Source organism: Barbatula barbatula (assembly GCF_947034865.1).
Source record: "Barbatula barbatula genome assembly, chromosome: 6".
In the NCBI taxonomy this organism is placed as follows: Eukaryota; Metazoa; Chordata; class Actinopteri; order Cypriniformes; family Nemacheilidae; genus Barbatula; species Barbatula barbatula.
In genome coordinates this window covers 13,330,287-13,357,716 of record NC_136765.1, presented here as the reverse complement: position 1 = coordinate 13,357,716, position 27,430 = coordinate 13,330,287, and the positions used below count along the sequence as shown (strand labels likewise).

Genomic DNA, 27,430 nt, shown 5'->3' with positions numbered 1-27,430 from the left:
CATCTTCTGAAGCCGTCTGATAGCTTTGTGTGGGAAACAGATGAAAATGTAGGTTGATATTCAACCTCAAATCTCATTTATGCTTCTGCATGTTAAAACTTTGCACGTGTGTAATACACATGGGAATCATGTTTCCATACAAAAGCGCTGCAAACAGACACCACGGATATAGAATACATTTCTTTATTTTTTTGTGCGTCGGGTGGGAAGAACCTTAAAAAAGATTTCTTTACACCGTCTACACTGGACGAGAGCGTTGCACAAAGAGACAATACAACATAATCTGTCTTTTTTCAATTTTTTACACCATCCACACTGGATGTGTCACAATGCGACGTGATAAATAAATGAAGTCTGTTAAATAAAGAAGAAATCCAATATGTGGTTCTGTACTGTGGATCTCCAGAAACCAAATTAAGAACCACTGGACACTTTGTGTTTTAATGCCAGAAGTTATGCATAAGATACGAGTAGACAACGAAATAGTTTTTGAGATTGAACTCTATTTAGAGAAATCAACATAGAGTGATCTTTACCGCTAACATCAATGATGCCAATCTAAACCATTATGAGCTCTTGCTTGCGTGTAGCAATATGCAGTGACACCTTGCCAAGTGTTAACAGATGAGTGCAGAAATACCTATCTCTGTGTGATAGAGAGCTAGTGTTTGTGTGTGTGGTCAGCTCCTCACTTCCTCTGCCTGTCCAGGTCATAAAACACTCAGTTTCTCACCCAGCAAACCACATGCTATTTTCATTTTCATCAGACACTTCTGAAAGCAGAAGCTACGAGTTTAAAAAACTGCAACGGTGGAGTAAACAACGAAAAAGACCCGTTTATTTTCTTTGTTTCCAAGAGCGCATATGTTTGTGTTTGCCTCAGTGTTTAATTACAGTCTTCGCGTGGTGTGCACCTGTGTTTATCTATACACCGTACTTCACAGTTGACCAGCTGAACGTATTTCACGTGCGCACAGCAATACTTACCAGCCAGTGGGCACCGTGTTGCCTGGATGGCTCCTCGAGTCCAACGCTGCTGAGCTCTTCAAAGCTCAGGTTGAGGCCGTACGAGAAGTTTTCAGGGTTAATGGTAACATCTCGTGGTGCTTCGGAGGGTCTCTGAGGTTCGGGTTGAGTCAACACACTGCTGCTCTGCTCACTGCACGCCACCGATTCATCACGTAACTGCTGGCTCTCAATTTGACGCTGGTCTAGAACCTACAACACACAAGCACAGCGCGAATATGGCGAAAGTTGTATTAAATCAATAGAAGGGTGAATTTTCATTCATTACGGTGCTAGATTAATAAGCATATACTGTAGTTATTGTTTCTATACATATTGCACAAATGTAAATGTATTGGCGTAAAAAATTTTTTTCCAAGTCATGCTCTGGTTTTAAACTCTATTAGCACATAAATTTGTCATTTTGGTACTTTAGCCTGTGTGTTTTACACTTACAATGGAAATCAATGGGCCTAATATTCTCGCCTTAGATTTACATTTCAAGTGGATTTAAGTACACGTGTTTGCCTTTTAATATTTAACCCTCAATTTTCTTTACTAGACTAATGATACTAATAATTTTAAACAACATGGACACAATCTCCAAAGGAAAAAACATCACATTCCTCACTATGCCATTCATGTGAGAAACAGAATAGCCAAAGTACTATGTGAAACTTTTGAGGCATGCCAATATTACGACTAGCCCCAAGTCGTTCCGTTTGGACTTGTTTCCAGCCTAAAGAATGCTACTTTCTTGTGAACGTCAAGCTATTCAGATCTTCAAGTGGACACCGAGCTCCCACTGACAATAACCCTCCTTCATCCAGAAAGCAGCCATCTTGGACCAGATGGCTGCCTGCTTGTTGGCAACACAACATTCGTTTGTATAAGCGCAAATGGAAATCAACACGGCTACATGTGTTCCTTATTTCAACTGCATCCAAACTACTTCACTATAGACAGAGAGCATTAACTCCATTAAAACCATAACAGATGTAGTGTATAATAAAAACCAAGTATGTACGATTAAAAACTAATCTTACCATGGTCCTAAAAAGATGCCAGTCTCCAAAGTTCATGTTCATCTCCTTCTTCAGCTCATCGAGGTTGCACTGAGACAGAACCCGACCGTTCACGTTGGCCTAGGTTTTGGATTTAAAAAAAGAATTTAGTATCAACAACACTAATAAACTGATCTCAGCATCTCTTGTTATACAGTATATTAAGAAAACAACTTGGTACTTGGTGCGTAATGGTATGTTAGAGGGTGAACGCAAGCAAACTTTTAAAACAATGGAGATATTTAAGTATGCAAGCCGATGCCGCACAGCTGGCAGGTTGACTAATGGATGTCTAATGGAGACATCAGAAATGCCCCTGCATCCTTCAGATGTTGTCCAATGGAAAGAAAGCTCTTATTGTGAAACCTCTGCGTGCACCACATGGAGCTTATAAAGCAAGTCTTTTCCAATAGATGAAAGGCTATTTACAGAGATGGATGAATTTACCACACCCTGTGTCTCGGTTCCTCTCTCTGTTTACACAACTGTGTATTGGCATGTTTCACTAATAGGGTTTAAAATAGTTCAACAAAAATCTGAAAAATATTTTTTTATTGTCAGTACAAGCATCGCAACCATTACTTGTGATATTATTTAGAGATACACCAATATATCGGCCAATAATCGGTTTTGGTTGACAATAGCTATGTTTCACAATACAGAGGGTATGCACGTGACGTCACATTCCCACGTGAACATGCCAAAACTCTCTCTTTTGAGTGGCAAAACACTCTGCTTACAAAATGGCTGCTTACAATATCAGAAATTTGGTGCAACATATCAGTGTCCACGGACACCTGGTTCCTTCGTAAGTCGCAAGGATCACCGTCGAGTCCCACTGCCTTTAATTTCAGCAAATGATTGCGTGTTTCCTATTGAAAAGAGTCATTTTGCTGCGTGTTTTACCACTCAAGGAAATGTGTCCTGGCACTCGAGGGGGTGTGTCCTTGTGTGTTCACATGGGAAATTAACGTCAATGCATACCCTCTATTGGCCGTAAATTTTAAAACAGCAGACGATCAGGGCCGATATATCCTGTCAATCAAACATTAAAATACAATGAATTTTGGAGCAAGTGCTCCGTGAAATGTCTTGCACAGTAAAACCACATGCTTCACCAGATTGGAAACAATTTAAATGACCTTTTTGACCGTGTTGATGTACTCTTCTAGCATACACGAGTCCAAACCCTGGATCAGTCTGAGCTTCTCACATACTGCGTCGATGCTGAGAGAACTGAGGAGGACCACCGGCCCACCAGAAACCCCAGCAACAGAGCCCTACACACATATAACCGTTACTCATTCCATTGATTAACAATGCATTCTGGTATAGCGAGACATGGGCACTGTCAAAGCCATGCAACAAATGTGAAAAAGCGTGGCAGTGATGCTTTATCAGCAGCGTGCGCATTACACAAAAGCAAAGAAATCATCATAGGGTAGTACATCTTCTGCATATGGATTTGATCCATCACAAAAAAGTGTGTTTAACGTATAAAGCTGTTTGAATGCTTCTCTTTCATTGTAACCATCTCTTTAAACTACAGACTGGCTAAGGTGGTTATTTTTTTACATTATGGAAAATAAAGTGGCTTAAGTAGGCGTGCATCACGTCAAAAATAGAAAGAGGGCATTTGTCACTTCCAGCGTAGACAACCTCATTGAGAACAATAGATGCTGTCTAGTTTTGTGTTGATGTTTAAACTGGTCTGTTAGTCAGTGGTTAAGTGACCCAGTTTGCTTTGCAGTAATGGTTGATCTTTGGTCGCTGTTCTGATGTCATTAGACCTGTTGTGGTCAGCTCAGTCAATTCATATGAATACTCTGTGTGGTCCTGTTGAAGTGACACTATAACTGAAATTCTCAGTCTTTAACTAGACCTGTAAAGTTGTTCTACATAGGATGAAATTTGGACGACAGGGCCATGTATGTGGGTCAGATTCTTTATGAAGCATTTATAGTGCCTTTAGCCAAAGAGATGTAAGATGATGTGACCATGGTTCTTTGTTTCCAAAATGAGTGAAGTTGATGTCTCATTATAAAACGGTCAGTTCTGGTACTTGATTCTGATTGGCTGAGCAGAGTTCTAAGTGGTTATAAAGAGTTCTAAGTGGACTTATAGCGGCGATCAGCCATCATAAGATGGGACCTTTATGTAAAATAAAACAGCTTCATCTACAAGTCATCTTAGGTCAGTGTACATTATTTGACACATAATGAATGTATGTTAAGGTTAATTATTTTAGTGTTCTAAAATAGTTTTTTTAAAACTGTGAATATTGAGTACAAAACTAATACGATTCCCAGCCTTTCCAAACAATGAACTTATGGCTCTGTCAGACATTTGTCTATGTTAAAGTTATAGTTCACCCACAAAAAAAAAAGTTCTGTCATCATTTACTCACACTCTTGAGATCTCAAATCTGTATTTATTCACAGAACACAAAAGAAGATATAAAAAACCGTGTCACTGGACCCCATTCACTTGGTTTTGTGTCCATACTGTAGAAGTAAACGGGGGCCGACGCTTTTCGGTTACCAAATTCCTTAGAAATACAATTTTTGTGTTCTGCAGAAGAAAAAAGTCATAAAGGTTTGAAATGTACGGAAGCCGTAAAGTGCCAAACAAAACAACAAATCGCAAAACAAACAACAAATCTAAAAGCCAAAAAACGAATCCCAAATCACAATTACAATTCTGAAAACGCAACACCAAATCTGAAAACAAAATAACAAATCAGAAAACACAACGACAAGTCAGAAAACACAACGACAATTCGGTCAAACCGGAAAAGGTAGGTCTTTTGTGTGACTGGGGTAGTTACTGCTGATTGGACAGAACCCCTGTCAATCAAGATAAACAGGAAGTACAGTTCTGTAGCTAGCGGTACAGAATAACAAGAAGAAGCAGCTGGCGGCAGTGTACAGAAATATATAATGTACTGTCCTTATTGTGGGTTCAAATTTGGTGTTTTGCATCTGCTCTGAAAGCATTCCTGACATCGATTAATAGGGAATCGTTTTTTCGTCTGAATAAACCAGCATTCTTGAGGTGTCTTTCAAGAGAGCGCAAGCTGATCTTAATATCATGATATGTTAGAAGCATATCTAGAATCATGCCATATGAATGTCCTTCTTGAAAGTAGTGCTGAACAAACTCCATTATTTTCTATGAAAACACACACCTGACTGTTTATCTTGATTGACAGGGGTTCCGTCCAATCAGCAGTAACTACCCGGGTCACACAAAAGACCTACCTTTTCCGGTTTGACCGAAGTGTCGTTGTGTTTCCTGACTTGTCGTTGTGTTTTCTGACTTGTCGTTGTGTTTTCTGACTTGTTGTTTTGTTTCCGGAATTGTTGTTGCGCTTTATGGTTTGTTAATGTGTTTTCAGATTTTGTTTTGCGTTTTCAGATTTGTAATTGTGATTTGGGATTCGTTTTTTGGCTTTTAGATTTATTGTTTTGTTTGGCACTTTACGGCTTCCGTAGAAATGACACGAGGGTGAGGAAATGATGACAGAATTTTCGTTTTTGGGTGAATTATCACTTTAAGCTTTTTTTATGGTGAATATATTTGCAGTCACACATTTACGTTAATGCAATTGGCGTGTCATTTAATTCAAAGTAACTTAAAGTGTGCTAAACTGTATTCAAGACACTTTATGGCATGCATTTCTGGGGAAATAAACCCTTCACCTTGGTGTTTTTAGCATCATGTTCTACCAATTGAGCTACAGGAACAGAAGGCTAAGAATAGATTAATAATTTTCCCAATTTACACAGTGTAAAATATAAAGTGTGTAATCTTTTATGACACAGTTATAACAAATCCTAATGCTACTCAATTCAATGACACTTCAGAAAAACTGTGAGATTCAAACATTGTGGGGTGGCCATTTTGAATTCCTTATGCGCCAAAAATGTCCACCAACACTGTTTACACTGAGTCTTTGTTGTAAAGCCTGCTGAGATCTGAGTCCTACTGAACCACTTTTTCTAATTGAATTGGTACACTGTGAGCCAGGCCCCTTCGCCCAACATCAGTGCCTTACCTTACAGATGTTTCTGTCTGAATGAATGCACATCATTTTATCCACGTGCCAAAATCTAGCAAAGATTTTAGGAAGGACCAAATGATAGTTTTGTCAGTTTTGAAAGTACATTCACAGCACAAGCACATGTGGATGCAGTGTTCAAATTCCCTCATAGCTTGGCCACACGTTGTATTTAAATACCACAATAAAAAGAACTGGCTGTTCACTTCGGTCTATTGATTCAAGTTGGGTTAGCCAAAGTGAGCAAGAAAAATCTCAAGGGTTTAAAGGTTTGTACCTGTCTCATTCTGTAGGGTTGGGATTTCATCTAGGAGTGAAAAAAGAGAGAGGAGATGGAAAAGAGGAATTAGGTTGCATGCTTAAATCACAGATAATCATTCAATCAAACTGACATTAACGCAATAAAATATAACGGTTAAGAATGTGCACAAATACAATTACGGTTCATTTGTCGTTACCAGACAGATTCTGTCATTATTTATTCACCTTCTTGTCTGTGTAGGTAACCCACTTGAACCTATTATACTGGTTTTGTGTCCATACACACAACCACATCTCTCACAACCTTCAAAAAATGACTTAAGACCCATCTCTTCTGTGAATACTTGACAGACAGCTTTTGCTGAAACTAGTAACTTTGTATTAGCACCTATCGCACTATTGCTCTTTTATGACATATCGCTTCTTGCTCCCTGAATTCTTTGTAAGTCATTTGGATAAAAGCGTCTGCAAAATGACTAAATATAAATGTAATACATTACAAGTGAATGGGTTCAATTGTTCGGTTCCCATTCTTGATTTTTGGGTGAACTCCATATGTTTAACTATAGTACAGTAGTTATTTCTGGTTGTATTTGTAATTAAACAATGTTAATTTTGGTCAAGGTCAAAATGAATTGTTTCTGAACAACTAGTTCACTTGAAAGACTAGTCAGTCTTAAGGAAGCCTTTTGAAATGAAGCTGGTTTTGGTTCACCCTGAACCAAACGTGCTTCTTCGACCAGTCTATTTGATCAAGTCAAATCAACACATTTTCGAGAAACAACATAAACAGACAGACAGAAAGGGAAAATGGTCAAACAGAGAGAACTCAGACTTTAACAACGTCATGTTGGGAAAAATGTCATACTAAAGCGGCTCTACCCTGATGGGCGAGTGTTAGCAGCGGGCGATAAGAGCGTAATTAGCGCGAGGGGCCGGGAACGAGGAAACAGACGTGCTCACTGAAGGAAGTGTCTCTCTGTGCTGATAAAAGCTGCCTCCTTCAGCCCACCATTTCTACACTGCTGATGCTAATCCAACTGATGGTCGCAGCTTTCACACGACACAAAGCAATGATGGAGGACAGACCAGAGGGCCGGTCGAATGAAGGAACAACAGAGATGAATGAGGGTGGAATTTGTAAAGTGAATGCAGTGGGAAACACGCACACAAATCACATTAACTTCAGACAGTGTGGAAGAGAAATTAGTACAGGAATGAAGAAAAAAACACCCAAAACTACATGTTCCCCATCCCTTGCGTGTTTGATTATGTTTTTTTATATAAATCATCACCATGATTAAAACCATTCCACATTTTTTTACACGAATAAGTCTGTGGACTCCATCTTAACCTGGCTATAGATGTTTAGATAGGGGTGCATAAAGAGGTACACAGTAATGCTTAAAGGGAAAGTTTACCACAAAATGAAAATTCTGTCATCATTTCCTCACCCTCGAGTTGTTCCAAATCTGTATACATGTCTTTGTTCTGATGAACACAGAGAACAATATGTGGAAGAATGCTTGGCCAGCATTGAATGCTTGGTAATGCATGGCCACCGTTGACTACCATAGTAGGAAAAATGACAATGGACGGTTTGCTTTACTACATTTTTCAAAATATATTATTTGTGTTCAATAGAACAAAAAAGTTTTAAAGCAAATTTTCATTGCTCAAGTTTTATATGTATTGTGCTGTATGATGCAGAATATGAGAGTACATTAAACATGTGATTTTAACTGATTTAAAAAAAAATCACCAAATCAAAAAGATCTGTGACTTTGACCATTCTAACATCATAGTACTTTGTAACTTTGCTACCACTTAGGCGGACAATAATAATATATATTATACTGTATATCAAGCTTGAATAACATGGATCATCAGGCGTTGTAGAAACTTGTGCAAATATATGTAAATTATTTCATTTGAATAAAAGTTATGCATATAATAAAAAAACATTCATTTTCATTTTCACTAGCAATCTGAAACCTTTGGACTTCGAATGAAACCCGCTTTGTAGTGTTTTAGCCACACTTTTCTCTATTACTGGTATCGGCCATTAAAAATAATATTAAACCATAACTGGCAAGACTGTCAAAGACATAAATGATGGCTTTAAATTGAAACAGTAAACGGTGTGTTTTTATTCTACTCAGTTTTAAAAGAAACTTGAGACATGTTCGGATGCTTGATTAACTCTGTTGCATATAAAACTCTGAACTCTCTGGTTTTAGTTTTTGACTGTTACAAACAAACAGTATAGAGTTATAATATTGGCCATCAAATCTGTTATCACCTACAACTCGAAAATAATTATCTTACAATCAGCATCAGCCAGAATTCCCACATCGACGCATCGCTACCCATAAGTGTGAATGACCGTGATATATTCACATGTGCTGCAGCAAAGACGCTATACTGCTTTAATGAGCTTCGTTCACCACCTAAAGTTTTACTAGTTGACTTCTTAACCCAGGCACACTGCCAATTATTTATGTGGATACTTTCAATGCACTTAGCTCATTTTCAAAGTCAAATGTGTATAAAGTCAAAAAGCAAAAGAGGTGCAATGATCCAGAAGTAGAGATTTATTCACTAGCGTCGAGCATCGCGGGCACTTATAGGACAGCTATTGTTATACTCCCACTTGAGATTCAAGTGTCACATGCCGCTAGCATCATGTGTGAGTATATGTTTGAGTGTGTAATCACAGTCAACAAAAGGCTTTACTGCACACATATATACATAACCAAACACACTTCTAAAGTTACCATAGAGGGGGATGTAGGAGAGGGAAGACCCTCGCTGGAGTCTTCTCTGATTACATCCTGATGAAGGGACACAGTACGGATGACAGAAGAACCAGAGGATAAAGAGTTTAAGAACACACACACACAAAACATTTAGTATGGACACTTAGTGAGGGCATGGGAGACGGTTGACATGGACGAAAGTGATAGATGTGAATCATGAAGGGTGTTCAAAACGCTGCTGCAACACTTCCTGTGCAAAACATCAGCCAATCATAACAAAGGTTCTTTACATATGATGCCTTAAATGTACAGTAGCAATAATTGAACCTTTTTACTTGCAACTTTGTTTCAAAGACTAATAATCAATTGCTATTCATAAAGTCATAAGGAATTTGAAACGCTCTTTATATTTTGTTTATGAAACAAAGCATGACAACTGAGATCCTAAGACAATAGTGTCATTTGCACCAAGCATAAAAAGTATGTGCCTGCCTGCCTGCTTCACAGTTAGTTGTGTACTTACAAGTCCTTACCAGTGATGTACTTACTGGCGCCTACTAGCTGTGTACCTACTAGCATGTACTTACTAGTCCCATATTGGGGTTCTTATGGAGTTTAGCAGGTGGGCGTGAGGGGGCGTGATGGGGGTTGCCAGGGTAATGTCGGGGCAGGTGATACACATCATGAGGGAAATAGGGCTATAGAGATGGAGAGAAAGATGATAATCAGGAACCAAATAAATGAAGACCAGAGGAGGGTTTGTGTCACAAAGAATAAAATGAAAACACACATGACGGCACATAAATAGATGGACTGCTTGAAATGACTGGGCTACGTGTCAGATATGCTAATATCATGAATATTCTGATGATCTTTCAATGAATTTTAATTGCTCGTAGAGTTTTCTAGAAAAGCGTGGCAGAACGCCAGTTTCACATCTTATCACGAAAACTCTTTAAAAAAAAGCTGAAAGAATTAGAAAGTTATTTCAGTAAATCAGTCCTTTTGAATTTATAATAATGATTTATTCATTTAGTCCCAAGATGACATTTTAAATGCTTAAGAAAGAAAAAATAAAGATGAAGATAAATATTGCAATACTTATTTGTGAAAAAACGATAATTATTCATTAATGTTTGTAAATAATATATTTATAATTGATCTATCAGTTTTATACAAGTATTAGTCAAATCGATTAATCGTGAGTAGTCGATTCCAGAATAAATGTTTATTATATATGTGTGCGGGGTGTGTCCAGTATGCTTATACTCTTGTGCCAAAATAACATGAGTCTCACCCGGTTGTAGAAGGGGTGTTGGGGACCAGTAAGCCCACTGAAGTAGCTGCTGTGGGGCTGGGTGGGCGACAACACACCACCAGTGGGGAAAGACCCAGGAAAAGAGCCTGTAGGAGAACATGCCAAAGACTGCTGCCCAAACACAGACTGAGGCCGAGCAGAAACATCTTGCAGGGGCATTGTGGGATAGCCGACTCCTCCAAGGTGCATCTGCTCTCTTGCATCTCGTACATCTGACAGATTGAAGGAGGAAAGGAGCAAGAAAAAAAGAAAAATAGAAGAAGAAAGTAAGATCAGAATCTTGGCCAGCACTTTAAAGGCGTTCCGTTCCTCCCACTCAAATGCGTCTTCAGCCAAACTAGACATTTTTAGTAAGTTACATGCAAGAAAGGCCTATGTTTTTTGAGTCTCTGAGAAAAACATTGAAGATAATCCCAATAAAAAGAGAACTACAAAGCATGTCAACTGGGAAAATGGCTTCCTATAACCTCAAATCTTGAGAGAGCAAAATCATACGCGAGGATTTATTTGGAAGGAAACCTTATTCTGAGTCAGCCAGGCGGACCAAAATAAGACTGGCTGAGTGACTCAGAAACACGCTGCTCATCGAGCTTCGGTGATGTTTCATTTCCTGAGGAGAGCACAATGGAGATCTTACTCATCTCTCTGTGCAAATAAAGGTTTCTTTGTCAAGCTGAGTCCATTGTCACATTGCACTGTCTCACATCACAGTGCAGATGACCGATCATGTGATCTGATAATATCAGCTCCTACTCTTGTAATAAAACCTACAGCAATAATCCAAACATACATAAGGCTTGTTGCTTTGCTGAACATCAAGGATTATTTAACATTAAATATGACTAATTGTTTTCATTAAATTGACATTTATGCAAATTAAAATGCGTTCTAAACACTTTAAAGTGATAGTTCACCCAAAAATAAAAATGTTGTCATCATTTACTCCCCCCTGTCCTTTTAAACCTGAATGACTTTCTTTCTTCTGCTGAAAACAAAAGAAGATATTTTGAAGATTGTTTATAACCGAACAGCGGTGGCAACCATTGCCTTCTACTGTATGGACACAAAACCAATACCAAGTGAACGGCTGCACTCGCTGTTTGGTCAACAACATATGAAAATATTTTCTTTTATGTTCTATGGAAGAAAGAAACTCTTTTCGGGTGAATTTGCTAGGAATGATCCCATGATCTTGGTCTTAAAAGCTAAATTTTCTGTTGTTTTTGCTATAATGTACATGCTATGTTGAGGGTTAAGGTTAACTTAAGACTGTAGTAGACTGACCAATATCATATATATTACCTCTGTCAAGGTCCAGATGGTGCAGTTTTATTATTTTACAAGAGGGAGTTTTAAGTAATTTGACCTATCTCGTACTATACCTCATACCTCAAAGTAACAGTTATGATAAGTTGATAAAGAAAAGAGGACATGTTTTATTTTTCATCATTGCAGAGTTCAATAATTGTTTATTAAACACTTTTTAAATACTGCAATAAATATTGTACCGCAGGCATTACACCGAGGTATTATCGTACCCTGATATTTTGATATCGTTACATCCCTAGTGGTTTGGGTTTGATTTAAAGAACAACATTTGAAATGAATTTGAGTAATAGCATTATTGTTATTTCTGGGATAAATCTCATGGAAATGGAAATATACTGTATCATGGTATCTATTCCCCACTTGATATCGCAGTAATGTATTATAATAATTCCAGAGTGAAAAGATTGTGAAATCTCTAGTCGGTTGCCATTACAATTAGCTTTCAAGTCTACCATTCTTATTTAGATAGCCATGTATGTACCTGCAATGATCTCCCTTAGTTTGGGATCCAGGTTGACGGTGCACGGCAGAAACATCTCCACATCCCAAGCAGTGAGAACAGGTGTGTGTGAGGAGAGAAACACCTCAAAACTGCGAATATCACCATCAATTTCCAGCAGGGGCTCCACGTCTTTAGTGGTGGGGATGTTTTTGGAGATTCTGCCACAAGATGAAACATAATTAAGATACAAATAAATCTAAATCAGCTTTAGGAATCATTCAAGAGTAGGCACAGTCACTGAAACTGACAAAAATGCCCATAAAATGCCCCTCGATGCAAGAACTGTGATATCAATAATCATGGTTACTGTTAATACTATGATATACAGTACACATGGTAAAATCATATATAATCCAGCACTAATATCGTTGACTTTTTGAAAAAGTAGGTGCTGCTATTTGATCCATTTAACATTTAACACAAAGTTTACAATCACTTTCTCCGACTCACTATTTTAAATGTGATTCATTGGACATACAACAAACAAAACAAAATGTGTATTTTACTGATAGCATTATTTTATTCACTCTTAACATTGTGTCCAAAATGAATTAATTCTTAATTAATTAACATTTCATATATATCATGAATGTTATTATGAATCGTTTTGGCCATGATAATCGTGCAGTGAAAATCTGTATTATAGTTATATATATTAATGGTCACGTTGCTTGAGTAGTAAGCAGATGTAAATCTACTCTAGGCTGTGGTAAACTAGCTTACAAGTCACAAGTCTGACACGCTTAGCTCTTGATATCTCTAAACATATGTGCTTTCTGCAGCACAACGTGAGGCCCTTTCAGATAAATGGTTTCCCTTCAAAATGTAACTCATTGAGCGTGGGAATCTATATCAAATAAATCTGAAGATTCGCTTCTGCTGAACGCAGACGTTTCACGGACACCATATTTCATCATATCTCCTCATCTGCCCTGCAGCCCACGTCTATGTCTCACTGATAGGAAAGCCAGTGGAACGGTTATTTGCAATCTTCTTATTGGTCGGAGAAGGGACACAATAGATTCTCTTTCTGTAATGATCAAGGCGGAATGAATGAACGCAGTGAGGTCACCGCTAGGCCTAGTCCCGTTTCGCTGGTGCAAGTGATCCGATTTTCCTGGCTGAAATTTGGATAGGCGAAGGATGATACGATGACACTCAGATGACCTTTAGCCAAGGACGGACTAGGGACTTAAACCAGATCCAGGACATCAACTGTCTATAACATAACAAGGTGGATATGATGTCTGTGACCAGACAACATTGACCGCCATTGACTTCCACTGAATGGACACAAAACAATTGTGTTCCACAGAAGGAAAAAAGCAATATAGTCATACAGGTTTTGGTCGAGGTCATTTCGACCAGGACGGGATGGTAAAGACGTAATTTCCAAAAAGGTCACAAAGACCATCTGAGTCAATTGCGCTCATTTCATCATCCTCTGACGTCCGTATCTCGCATAAATACCCACAGTGACCAAACAACTCTCAATATCAGTCAAGAAGTGTGTGCGCTCGAGGGCGAGTGAATGGCCGGGTGCGAGAGCAGATGTTGAAGTCATTGGACAAAGGCCCACACTGTGCTACAGCAGGCCCGTGTGTCAGCGGGCCAGGGCAGGATGCTGTGCTAACAGTCAGCTGACCTTCCACATGATGGACATTAGGTAAAAGTCTCACACTTAGGGTGGTGCTCAAGGACATGGCAAACCTTAAGATCAAGCTTAAAAAACTTTCACGTGCACAGGCCTCGCTCGGAGAAGGAATGAGCAAGAGAAGCACTGTGTGCTGGTCAGAAGGGTTTGGTTCATTTCCCACGCATTGGATTAGGCAGAATTGGGCAGATTGTGTCTCTTCCGAAATCCAGCTGGGCTTGTTTATTTATTTGTGTGTGTGTGTGTGTATGTGTGTGTTTGTGAGCATGCTCACAGACAAACAGGAGCCAATGACAAGAGAGCGTCTCTAGAGAACCAACTTCCTCTGTCACAAGACAGTTATGCACACGCTCACCACAGCAACTCCACTGCTCTCATTTGTTTTGAGGAAACCCGCCTTACTGAGAAATTACAGATAAATTATTAGCATTTAAAACAACAGTGTGTCATATGATTCTGGTCCCATAGTAGATTCAATGAAATGATAACCATATTACTAACAGTAAGGGAACTTCATTAAACGGAGACTTCTTAGTATTTAATGTTTATTTATCTTTACAATATAAAATCTTTTCGTTTCATTGTTCAGAAGAGTGGTGCTTGAGTTAATCTATCAATACACAAGTTAGGTTCAAATTAATTATTAAAACAACCAGATTGATTAAATTGAATTAATATTTTTGTTGAACTTTTCATTATTAACAGCTACTCAATTTTACTGTGCTACCTTTGAGGAACTAAACTGATTGTCATTTACTCAATTCTAAACATAGTTGCATTCAAAGTCATTCTGTTTGTAATCATAATTAAAAATAATAATTCAGCAAATGTAGTGTCATATTTTTACTGTGTATCATTCGATTACTTCGAAAAACTAAAAATCTGTAGAACATAAAAGGCAATTTTGAAGAACATTCTGGTTACTCTTGTCAATATAATGAAATCGAATGATGTCATAAAATACCTTATGTAAAAAATAGGCCATTACATACACTCTTAAAAATAAAGGTGCTTCAAAGGGTTATTTTAACCTTTTTTGTGTAAATGGTCCCATAAAGAACCTTTAACATCCGAAGAACCTTTCTGTTTCACAAAAGATTCTTTGTGGTGAAAAAAGGTTTCTCAGTTTATGAAAAGGTAAGAAAGAGATGGTTCTTTAAAGAGCCTTTGACTGAAGTGTTCTTTGAGGAACCAAAAATGTTCTTCTTTGGCGTTGCTGTTAAGAACCTTTCAAGCACCTTAAATGATTGTACAACCCTGGGCTGGTATCTGAGTGGTAAATGTATCTTGATCATTTCTGTGAACTTGTTCAACTATTTATTCCAAAGATGTACTCGAATAAGGAGAACCACAACAAGTTTTTAAATGAATAATAAGACATTTCTAAAATTCCTAACACAAAGTTATAATTTTGTAATTCACTTTCATTTTCATTATACAGAAAACAGTAGAAAGGTCATTCTTGCATTTTCTTTGAAAGAAAACGTTATAAAGGATTGGAACGACATGAATGTGACATATTTGTGTGAGCTCGTATCATCCAGAAACGCTTAAGAATTCTTTTATAGCCAGTTAATGTGTATGTGTGGCATATTTGGATGATGATCTTTTAGTTCACGGTTCCAGCCAAGGAAGTAACATTTTTATCTCGCAACATTAAGTCTGGTCTATGCTGAAGTTTATATGAACACAGAAATACACAGCTTGTCTTGCTCATACATGCAGTTTAAGTGTGGGTAAATCTGAAATAGTAGACTTGGATTGGAAAAATTCTCAATTCACATCTAGGAAACAAAATATCATGATCTAGAGTATGGGCTATTTTAAATGTGACAGGAAGCAACTACTCCAGACACTACTGCAAGCACACAACAGCACACAAAGAACACTTGAGGGACCATAAAGAAATCAAAGGAACCAAAACTAATTCTGAACAGGTAAGCACCACTCACTTTCCTCATGCATCATGGCAATTATTCACACCAGCGATTTTATATTACTACACACCACAATGAGGGGTTTGTAATTTTGAAATTCTAAACAGATATGTTTGTCATTGACTTGTTTATGGAATATATAAATAAACGCTGGATACATTCGAAACCATTCAGAGGGCCGTAGATGAGAAAACTGCTGTATTTAAATTGGCGTGCCATGAGACATTGCAAACACCCCAACGCAGCCTGTGTCCAAACACAACACCCAGACTGAAACATTCAAGGCGTCCATAAACACACCAGAATGACGATGCCATTCCAATGACTGGCTAAAACAAGACTAACCAGACAAGGAGGAAGAGACACATCTGCAGGCCTTCAGGGGAATTTTCAGTCATAGATAGATTGAGCTATCTCCTTACACAACGCAAATACATGTGTTGGTCTATTCTCCTTTAATGCGGGGTTGGCCTTTTTGCCATTTTTATTGAGAGTTACAGTAAAGAATGGCTAAAAATAATGGGGCGAGAGATATAACGCGGTAATAAAAAGACACAAGCCAGGTTGAAAGTCACGTCACCCGCATGAGCATCACAGCTCAATGCGTCTCAATGTGTGATGCTGACATCACAGAAAGAAAAGCTTTACATAGTCTTCGTTTGTGGGCTCAGCATCTGCTTTTGTTAAACGCTACAGTAGAAGTGCTATTTATAACAACTGAAGCCAATATAACTCTTTCACCAGAAAAAAGCCAGCTTTTGAAGTTGGTGAGAAAAAATTGGCTTGAACATCAAGCGATTTGTTTAGCAATTACTTTTGACATTCTAGGCCCGAACAAATTGCGAAGGATAAAAAGTGCTATCATTCATCTTTCACGGAAGCACCGGGATCAAGGGTAATTAAACCGTGCCATTCAAGAAAGCTAGCATTTTAAATGTACATACAAAGAAAAAGCACATCAAAAATACCGAAGTCATTCAAACAATAGCTCTATTGATCTTAGCCGTGTCGTTTGGGCTTGCCGTGGCAGCCGCCTTAAAAATTGGGCTCCTTGCTGCGTTTATCCAAATGCTAATCGATCCCAAAGCTGGCTTAGCTCTTTTTTCTTCCTCCTCCTTTTCATTTTCAAAGACTCCCACACACGGCAGCTGACGGGAAAGAGCATAATTCTCCCACTATTCCCCCCTGCCCGGGCACTGAATGTGGCACTTGACTTTGCATTAAGCCACCCTTGTGTGGACAGATTAAGGACACTCTAAATGAGGCCAAAACACATGGGTGCCACCCTGCCCATAATGCAAGCACACGTATATTTACTAAACTCCATAAAGTCGACGATCCCAGCAGGAAAAGAACAACAGTTGCCATCAACAGCCCAAGTCGACAAGTTCCGTATGACGGGTGGGTGGTGGCGGCCGGTAGGGTGCGAAAATAGGCGGGACTGGGAGGGTTGGCAAGTGAAGCGATGGTATTCGTCAACGAACTCTTGGTTGAGAGCTGCCAGGCACTTGATCGAGCAGACAAGGGAACGTGTTTGTCTGTTGTGCCTTCCCAGATGTGCTTCTATATGATGGATTTTTCTCTGTACACTTCTAAACTTGGTAGACTGGGTCTTGGAGATGGGTTTAACATCCATTTCTATGCTTGGCAGGGCAGATTTTCTGAAATAAGTAAATCCTGGTGTAAATAAAAACATCTTTCCTCAAAAAAATATTTTTTATTTATCATACAGCCCTTGAGATGTCAAACATCTCAGGCAGATTTGTATCATCAATCACAATCTTACTCATAATAACTTTATAATTAAGCCTATTGTACGATCCGATGTCCTCACCCTGGACTGGGATACATTTACATCCCAAAAACCACAACAAAACAGCAAAGACACATTCAGAACTGTTCAGCCAAGATCAATCTCAATTGACTAGTGAAAGAGATTACTTTCACGTTAGTCATCAAACCCCTAACCAAAGCTAATTTGGCAGCTCATCAGCCATGACTCCCTGTTTTACAGGCGATGCCATTTATCTTCCATCTCTTGTTTTCTTTCTCATTCCATTACATAGAATATCCAAGAGGTTGTACGATTCCGGGATGGTTGTTCAGAATTCAAAACACAATTTTAGGCATTTGACGGCCTATAAAGGGCCTCCATCCCGGAGTAACTTGCGGCCCTAAAGAGATAGTTCACACAAACATGATAATTTTGTCATCATTTACTCACATGCTTGTCATTTCAAACCTGTATGACTTACTTCTGCAGAACACAAAAGAAGCTATATTTTTTTAACCAAACAATGGCGGTACCCATTTACTCGAATTGGTTTTGTGTCCATACAACAGAAGTCAATGGGTACGGCCATTGTTCGGTTACCAACATTCTTCAAAATATCTTCTTTTGTGTTCTTAGGAAGCAAGAAAGTCATACTGGTTTGAAATGACAAGAGAGTGAGTAAAGATGACAGATTTCTCATTCTTGGTGGACTATTCCTTTCCCTCACGTGTCCGACAGGTTATTGGGTATTCTTCTGCTTTTACACCCACGTTTTCTCCAGCACCTCAGATTTGCTGACAAAACACCTTAGACTTCCTCATGTCAATACTTTCTATCTGTTTAAATGGTTAAGGAAAAACTAATGGGCCTTGACACTTGTTAGCTGGCATGATGGCTTTTCCTTTATTCACAATAATGGGCAGGAAAATGGCCCAACAGACCATTACAGCAGCAATCCAAAAAGCATCAGAGCAACTTAAAATCTCTCTGTGCAGCCCAGAGCCTCTTCCCTAGTTTCAAACTCATCTCAACCATTTGAAGGTCACTGCGTGACCTCAATAAATGCACTTCCTATCCTAGATAGGGCTTTTATCCTTTGGGAAATAGATGTGGTTTTCAACAGCCTAATGATTTAGAGGGCCTGTGGGCATCTTGGCAAATAATGGCTGCACTTTTAGATTAATAAGTTTACCTCTTCCACCAAAGAGTTCTTGATCGGGTTCATGGACAATAGCTTCCCTCCCAAGGCAGAGGGGAAAACACCTCAGGGTTGTTAGCAGCACATCAAGATGTTGGAGACAAGAATGGTGCGTGACAAAAATACAAATTGTCGTCGCGAGAAGTCCCAACTCAAAGGTTCAAAAGAGCAGAATAAAGGAAGCCGTCTGCTTTATAGAAGAATTATTTAAAGGCTTATTAGGCTTTTCACATAAAGGAAATCACATAAATGCGCTTCAGAAGGCGCTTTTATCTCCCAGCGTAATTGCGACTAAAATTACAATAATTGTACCAATTAAAGTAATCCTGAATGAACGGTATGTCATCTTAATGTTTCAGTACTTGGGAGAAGAGCCGGTCTAATTAGCTCCAACAGCCTTCCACGTATTCACTTCGAGTGTCATTAGTTATAAAGTTTTGGTCAAATTGCTGTAAATCCCAGATTTGGAAGCCAGCACTGAGAGGCAATTGTTCCCACAGTGAATAAGCTGAGCATTGTGACAGGAAGCATTGTGAGAGGGACAAGGAAGGGTTTCCGCTCACTTTTTCACCGGTGAAAGTCACGCCGAGTTGGCACGCAGTTGCAATGCTGAGGAGATGGCAAGAGAGAAGGACTCGCGGGGAGAGGTGAGCAAAGTGTGGATGAAAAGGTGAGGAGGCGTGTCCTTCATTCACATTCGCTCTCTCCAGCGATTGGCTGAGCTGGAGCGCGCCACGCCAACTCTCCTGGTGGGTTAATTAACAAGGGCCCCTCTCAGAGCGGGGGGGACATATGTTACCGGGCCAGATAAGGGGCTACTGGGCACGTTACTCGGCCCGCTCGGGTTCTGTCATACCGTCCTGGCACATGCCGGACACCAGATGTCGGAGCAGAACCGGCTCGGCGGGCCACACCTCGTAACAAGCGAAAAGCGGAGTAAAGAGCCATAAATAAACTCCCGGTGGACCTGACTCTGCTCAAAAAGTCCACTACAGATCATGGCCACCAGCCATCAGAACGTTTGTCTCTTTCTCTCCCTCAATTTGGACTTCCGGCTACTAGCTTTAGATGACGAAATGGCCGAATGAGTCTCGCTGTAACTAAGACATTCTCAGCCTGAAATTACAGCCACAAAGACTAAAGAACAACCGTGACTCACAGTTCTACAAACATGTAGAGGGGAGACTGAAGACTGAACTAAAGGCCAAAAAAACGATTGCGGCGAAGAAAGAGAGCAGAAAGTTTGGCAGAAAGACATTTTCCTTACAATTTGACTAAATGCTGTTGGCAAGGAGGGCCAGTCTACCAGAGGTTTTCGATAGAATTCAGTTTTTGTATTACTTCTTTTAGTATGTTTTTGCCATTTTATGCCATAATATTTTTGGCACACAACTTTATCTAAAGCCCACTTATAAATCATTAGAATCACATTATACGGATAACTTTTGTCAAGAAGTCAAGACATATAACAACTATATTATGTGGAGTTCATCGTGTGTTATAGATAATCTTACTCATATAAAAAATACAGATAAAAAATATAATGTATAATAACTGTTGTTACAATATTTTGAGACTATACAATTTATAAAATTTCATCTTTCAGTAATTTATTGGATTATTGGAAGCCTGGCCAATGTAAACGCCTTCAATGGCAACAACATTAACAAATGTTATTTGGCCTAAACCTAAAGAAACAATGTGAAGATTTTAACGACATCAAGTGAGTTTGCAAATTGCAACCACTGTCTCACTTCCCCCCTTCCTTTCGAAGCACTATGGTGGCTGACACAGGACTAAGATGTCTTCATGTGGATAGGAATGGCTCATTCTAAAATTACAAAAACATAACGCCTCATTTTGTAAGGTCTTTATACACATCAGGTTAATGTTTTTGATTATGAGAGCACTTGAATTCAAACATAAATGTCCTCCTCAGATAAATGATTTATAATAGACATTGCTATATTTCATTTAAAACAGGAATAGTCAGTTTGATTTCATGTTAACTTTAAAAGAACCAGCTTTCACTGATCATATTGAACGTGTTGGACATGTTGGAACGGACATGCTATTTATTGTCTACGTACAGTCCAAATTAGCTCTACGTAAATTTCCACAATCAATTGAAACTACGGACATAAAACCACACACACTTTGTTTGGTTTAGGAGGTTTATAGAAGTGCGAAACAAGCCTGTGTACCTTGAGGACACAGAATCTTTGTGTTACGCTGGCTCGGACGGATTACTGTAGCCTGCGGAGTCTCGACGTTAATCATAAAACAAGCTGATGTTATTAACAGATTATTCACATTCTAGTGCAGATTAAAGGACTGGCTCGCTTTGCGACTGGACAGTTGTTTCCATACTACAGGCAATATAAGAGGTAACACTTGTGCTGTATTAAACCAGAAACGCACTCTATATGAGGACGCGACTGCTTGGCCAATGACGTACATAATGTGTTTAAAAAACGTCAATGCTAAAACAGGCGACAAATCTCAAATGTATGTGCCAACACTAGATGTGATGTGGATGCGATTTTGTCATTTTTTTATTTTGATGGGTCTATCGTAGCGTTCAGCACTCAAATACTTTTGTGAACAAAAAAAAAAACTAAACAGACTGTATATCTCTCGAGACATGTTGAAACTATTACCAGTTTATTTTCCTCATGTTAAAAACTTGCTCTGAAAAGATAAAAAATGTCTTGACTGATCTTCTCAATTCTTGAAGAACTAGTAGACCAAGTTGACTTGCAATGCGCTGTGGGTTGCAAGGCTCATCGCCTGAACGAAATGTGTAAATAAACACGCACACAAAAGAGCTGCGAGAGCTCAGCCATATAATGACCCTCCGTGGAGAAATGTTACAAAGAGGGGATTTCGCCACTTCTCTCTTCTAGGAATTTGTGTGAGTGTGTACGAGTAGAAAAAGAGAAGGATGTAGAAAAACCAAGCTAAACAGGGCTGCACACCCACACATTCAAACACATAATATCAGTCTATTGGTCCTCACACACACAAAGAATACAAGCCTGGGCTTTATGGTGGAGATTGAGAGCGGCAGATGACCTATGAAACTGACTCGCTAACATCAGTGTGTTCACTACATACTAAATCAAACACTCAGCTACAATCCAGATCAGGTTTAAATATGAGATTTATATAACTAGAATATCTGTTATGAACAAAAAATATCTACACATCGTCCTCCGTCGCCAATAACTTGGCCTTTCAAGGCCACCGTCTTAACATTTTTCTCTTAATGTACCAATATTGTCTTTCTTCTGGGACTTGTTCTGGCAGTTGATGATATTGACAAAAGAAGATAACTATTTAACTGGTTGTTTTAGCACATTAAAAGCATATTTAAACTGAAAATCGAAATTCCGTCATCATTTATTAGCCCTCATGTTATGCAAAATGAGTACGTGTCTTATTTTTGTCTAAGGAACACAAAATATGATATTTTGAGAAATGTCTCAGTAGTTTTATGTTCATACAGTGATATTCAATATCCAATGTTGTTTGCCTTCCAACGTTCTTCAAAACATCATCTTTTTTGTTCTGCTGTAAAAAAAGAGTTTGGAATGGCATGAGTGAGGTTTGAAGGGGTGATAGAAGAATTTAGATTTTTCGATTACCTTTTTGAGCTACATTAAAAGCTTTTCACCCTGGGTATTTTATGTTTTAGTACGTATTTTAACCTCTTTAAATCCATTCCACAAAATTCGGAAGTTTTCCCCAACACCGGGGCAGAAGATGCAAAAGAACTCCACCAGGGCCTAGTTATAACTGTCAAAACCAACAACATTTAGCCAACCCAACGGACACTAAGAGAACGTGCGGCCGTCTGACCTCAAGGGCATAACGGAAGTAAGAAAGAGCACCAGCAGATCTGACAGTTTGTTATCTAAGCAACATCTGTCACAGATAACACAACGACATGATAGGCCTCTTTATTTTAGCATCCACGGCAAAAAAAATAAAAGCCCTATGTTGCCCACCTGCACCGAGGTGTGGGTACAACTACATATATATAGTGGAGAGCAGGAAATGAAGAGACGATCTTGGGGTACAAAAGAAGAAAACGGGCGAGACGAAGCGTTTAAAGGGCATCATGGAGATAGACAGAAAGAGAGCGATAAAAAAGAGAGATAGAGGGGTAGCAGATGCTGACACTGAGATGCTCTGACACATTTATAGCCCCGGGAGTCACAGCATGTTAGTGCAGTGTGACAGAGAGCAACCTTTAAAGGCCAAACGCTGAGCATCAGCAGCCGTAACGGCCTCGACTTTCCCCTCACAGCATCCACACACACGCAAGCAGGCATTTAAAGGAAATGCAGCAGCAGATGCAGTAACTGCAGTGTGTTGCATGTTTGATGACACTCCGTAAACAAGACAATTATTGAAGTGTGCATCTAGTGACAGTGTGTTAATGAGGCAGGGACTGAGCAATATACTGTTGTGTGTCTGTTCATATAGGCTGTGAAAGTCCTGCTGTTTGATGACTGCACATGACTAACTGCCTGAATGTATAGCTGTAAGCTTGAATGCTACATTATATATAATGAGACATGATTTCTAGGAAACGTGCAGAGGAACAAAGATCAGAACTTTCATAGTGCCACCTTCAGGTCAGAGGTGGTATTACAGTTACCTACTGATGTTGGGCTAAAAACTTCGGAAAACTAGTATCTCCATATTTCGTGATTACATTTATTTGACATACATCATTATTATTAGTCGTATTTAATGTTTGGCACTAGGCTTTGCAAATAACTAACCAATAAAAAGTATTAAAAAGGGCTTGTAAACAATTCATTGTTCAATACATTTCATTATTAACAGGATTTTTTCCATTTCCTGAAAAACTAAATTTTGAAATCCGAGGTTTCAGAAAACCAGCAACAATATGCAATTTATATGTTTTTTGTTATATTATATTTAATAGTTGTTTAAATGCATAACAATTGCATGCTGAAAAATAAAAATAAATAAATGATCAATATACAGTATATATATATATATATGCTCACCTAAAGGATTATTAGGAACAACATACTAATACTGTGTTTGACTTCTTTTCGCCTTCAGAACTGCCTTAATTCTACGTGGCATTGATTCAACAAGGTGCTGAAAGCATTCTTTAGAAATGTTGGCCCATATTGATAGGATAGCATCTTGCAGCTGATGGAGATTTGTGGGATGCACATCCAGGGCACAAAGCTCCCGTTCCACCACATCCCAAAGATGCTCTATTGGGTTGAGATCTGTTGACTGTGGGGCCATTTTAGTACAGTGAACTCATTGTCATGTTCAAGAAACCAATTTGAAATGATTCGAGCTTTGTGACATGGTGCATTATCCTGCTGGAAGTAGCCATCAGAGGATGGGTACATGGTGGTCTTAAAGGGATGGACATGGTCAGAAACAATGCTCAGGTAGACCGTAGCATTTAAACAATGCCCAATTGGCACATTGGGGCCTAAAGTGTGCCAAGAAAACATCCCCCACACCATTACAACACCACCACTAGCCTGCACAGTGGTAACAAGGCATGATGGATCCATGTTCTCATTCTGTTTACACCAAATTCTGACTCTACCATCTGAATGTCTCAACAGAAAGGCAACATCTCGTCTCCAACTGTCCAATTTTGATGAGCTCGTGCAAATTGTAGCCTCTTTTTCCTATTTGTAGTGGAGATGAGTGGTACCCGGTGGGGTCTTCTGCTGTTGTAGCCAATCCGCCTCAAGGTTGTGCGTGTTGTGGCTTCACAAATGCTTTGCTACATACCTCGGTTGTAACGAGTGGATATTTCTGTCAAAGTTGCTCTTCTATCAGCTTGAATCAGTCGGCCCATTCTCCTCTGACCTCTAGCATCAACAAAGCATTTTCGACCACAGGACTGCCGCATACTGGATGTTTCTCCCTTTTCACACCATTCTTTGTTAACCCTAGAAATGGTTGTGCGTGACAAATCCCAGTAACTGAGCAGATTGTGAAATACTCAGACCGGCCCGTCTGGCACCAACCACCATGCCACGCTCAAATCACCTTTCTTTCCCATTCTGACTCTCAGTTTGGAGTTCAGGAGATTGTCTTGACCAGGACCACATCCCTAAATGCATTGAAGCAACTGCCATGTGATTGGTTGATTAGATAATTGCATGAATGAGAAATTGAACAGGTGTTCCTAAAAATCCTTTAGGTGAGTGTATATATATATATATATACACACACATACAAGATGTGCCACTGTCATTACAACAAATGGGGAAGAATGCAACCCTCAGTATGGCTCTAGCGAGAAAGTACTGCCTTCCAATAACAAGATCCAATAATCAATCAATCAATAAAGACTGAAGATTCTCTGGGGCGGGGCTCTTGTGAGGCACTTGACAGGCTGTGCATATGTACAACTGAAGCGACTTCAAAAAAGGTTTTTAGCACAATTCAAGCCTAGCAAATCAAATATATATATCCATATCAGGTTTAATCATTGTTTAGAAATATGCTGTTTAATAGTGATTTTTAACTGCGATTTTAGAAGTCTCTGCCTTCCACCATTGAAGGAGATAGGACTGTTGACTTGCTAAGATGTAAATAGTTGTCCAAAGGCGTTGCAAACATGGCGCCGTGTGCCACGATTTCCCTAAAGGGACTCTGCTAGTATTTAGTGTTTGATATGAGCTACAAGTGTATCGCATATTCAACATCACAGCTCACCTCTCATAGATGGTCTTCAGAGTGACCTGATCCGAGACTCCATCCGCCTCCTCCAAGAAGAGAATGATCCATGAGGTGCGATACGGCCACTCCTCCGTCAGGTTAATCCAGGACGCCAGCCGGTCCCAATTAAAGATGATCTGATTGGCTCTGAGAAGACGTCCTATCAAAACATACTAAAGTAGATTACCTCTATATATTTGTAAATTCATCACACTCGCCTTTAACATGCAGTGTGGACGTTTAACAATCAAGGATGTATGTGACTATAATGAGGTGGGGCAGACCTGTGACCGAGACGATGTTGAGCAGTCTCCGCATGGTCTGAGGGCTGATGTCACTAAACCAGTCCTCAGTGACCAGCAGCTTGGTCAGGTCAAAGGACATCTGCCCTGTAACCGTGCGCTGCATCTGTCTTCTGCGGTAGGTGTCCTACAAGACAACAAGTAGAAAAAAGATACAAATAAACTTTAGAAGGCCCACTTCTAAATGAAGCTGTGGATCATTTTGTTTCAACTGAATGTACCTGTGAACTCTCTTGCCCCGTAGGGTTATGACAAGAACATTCTGTCACAAGATCGAATCCTGTACTTCACAACTTTCTTTCTCACTTACAAAACACACACACAAATGCTGATATACTTAGCAACAGACAGTTTAACCCATAGTTGCAGTATAATGGCACACTGTGATTGGACACTGATATCACAGTGAGTTAACAATTACATTTGAATGTTTTTACTACTATGAAAATATTAATATAAATATATTAATATATATATGTCAATCATTGACATATATATGTTACAAACATAAATGTATTAGAAACTTCCAGATTCAGTGAAATGGCACTTGTAGTGGACTGCTATTCTGTGCTGATTCACTTTTGTGTCTGGACAGTTTATCGTGCATGACTGGTTGACTGTTGTCCATGCTGTCATATGGAGGTCTGGCTGACCCAGACGTCTGTTCATCTCTATGAGTGTTAACTGGTCCAGTGTGAGCACAGTGCAGAGCTGGTCACGAGCTCTGGAGGGTCAAGGCTTTAAGCCCACTTTGATGTGTTTAATGCTGAACTTGTGACTTTGCCGCTACTTGAACCACATGGCTAACAATAGTGTGACCCTTTTTTAAACCAGGGCCATTGACGGGTTTTACAAAGTCTAACATAAATTCTGCACTGTATTTGCAGGAGCCTTATGTAAAAATACATTTAAATAAATCATAAGTCAGCCTGAAACTGTATTGTCAGATTTTTGTGATGTTCTCTAGCATGGCAGTATTGAATCGTTGCAGGTTAGAACTTAAATATTTACAGTAAATACATCAAATGTAAATCATTTTTATTTATTTATAAATTCATTAATTTATTTGTAAATTTATATAATTGACAACAATGTTATAATTGTATAATTATTTGATTACATTTTTTTATTTAATTTTGTATTTATTTATTATTATTATAAATTATTTTAATTATTTGAATAAATTAAAATGAATGTAGTTAAATTATTTTTTATTAATTTGTTTATTCTCAGCCTTCCCGGAAAAGTCTATGCCAGGGTACTGGAGAGGAGAATACGGCCGATAGTAGAACCTCGGATTCAGGAGGAACAGTGTGGTTTTCGTCCAGGCCGTGGAATGCTGGACCAGCTCTACACCCTCTACAGGGTGCTGGAGGGTTCATGGGAGTTTGCTCAACCAATCCACATGTGTTTTGTGGATTTGGAGAAGGCATTCGACTGTGTCCCTCGTGGCATCCTGTGGAGGGTGCTTCGGGAGTATGGGGTCTGTGGTCCTTTACTAAGGGCTGTCAGGTCCCTGTACGGCC

At 39.1% G+C, this 27,430-nt stretch overlaps 1 protein-coding gene across 4 annotated transcripts in view; it reads right to left on the bottom strand.

The window, feature by feature from the left end:
- kidins220a (kinase D-interacting substrate 220a) overlaps positions 1 to 27,430 on the bottom strand; it is a gene marked incomplete at its 5' end in the record, with an annotated part of 49,759 nt that overhangs the window by 3,018 nt on the left and 19,311 nt on the right. For 2 of the 4 annotated variants that reach the window (XM_079459425.1, XM_079459424.1), the window contains 10 exons: positions 988 to 1,218; positions 2,052 to 2,150; positions 3,212 to 3,349; positions 6,407 to 6,436; positions 9,168 to 9,224; positions 9,737 to 9,847; positions 10,447 to 10,679; positions 12,278 to 12,456; positions 25,600 to 25,762; positions 25,887 to 26,031. In XM_079459425.1, coding sequence (XP_079315551.1) covers positions 988 to 1,218; positions 2,052 to 2,150; positions 3,212 to 3,349; positions 6,407 to 6,436; positions 9,168 to 9,224; positions 9,737 to 9,847; positions 10,447 to 10,679; positions 12,278 to 12,456; positions 25,600 to 25,762; positions 25,887 to 26,031 — 1,386 coding nt within the window. Of the gene's footprint in view, positions 1 to 987; positions 1,219 to 2,051; positions 2,151 to 3,211; positions 3,350 to 6,266; positions 6,437 to 9,167; positions 9,225 to 9,736; positions 9,848 to 10,446; positions 10,680 to 12,277; positions 12,457 to 25,599; positions 25,763 to 25,886; positions 26,032 to 27,430 lie in introns of those variants that run through there. The other 2 variants (XM_079459426.1, XM_079459427.1) reach the window with 2 other exon arrangements.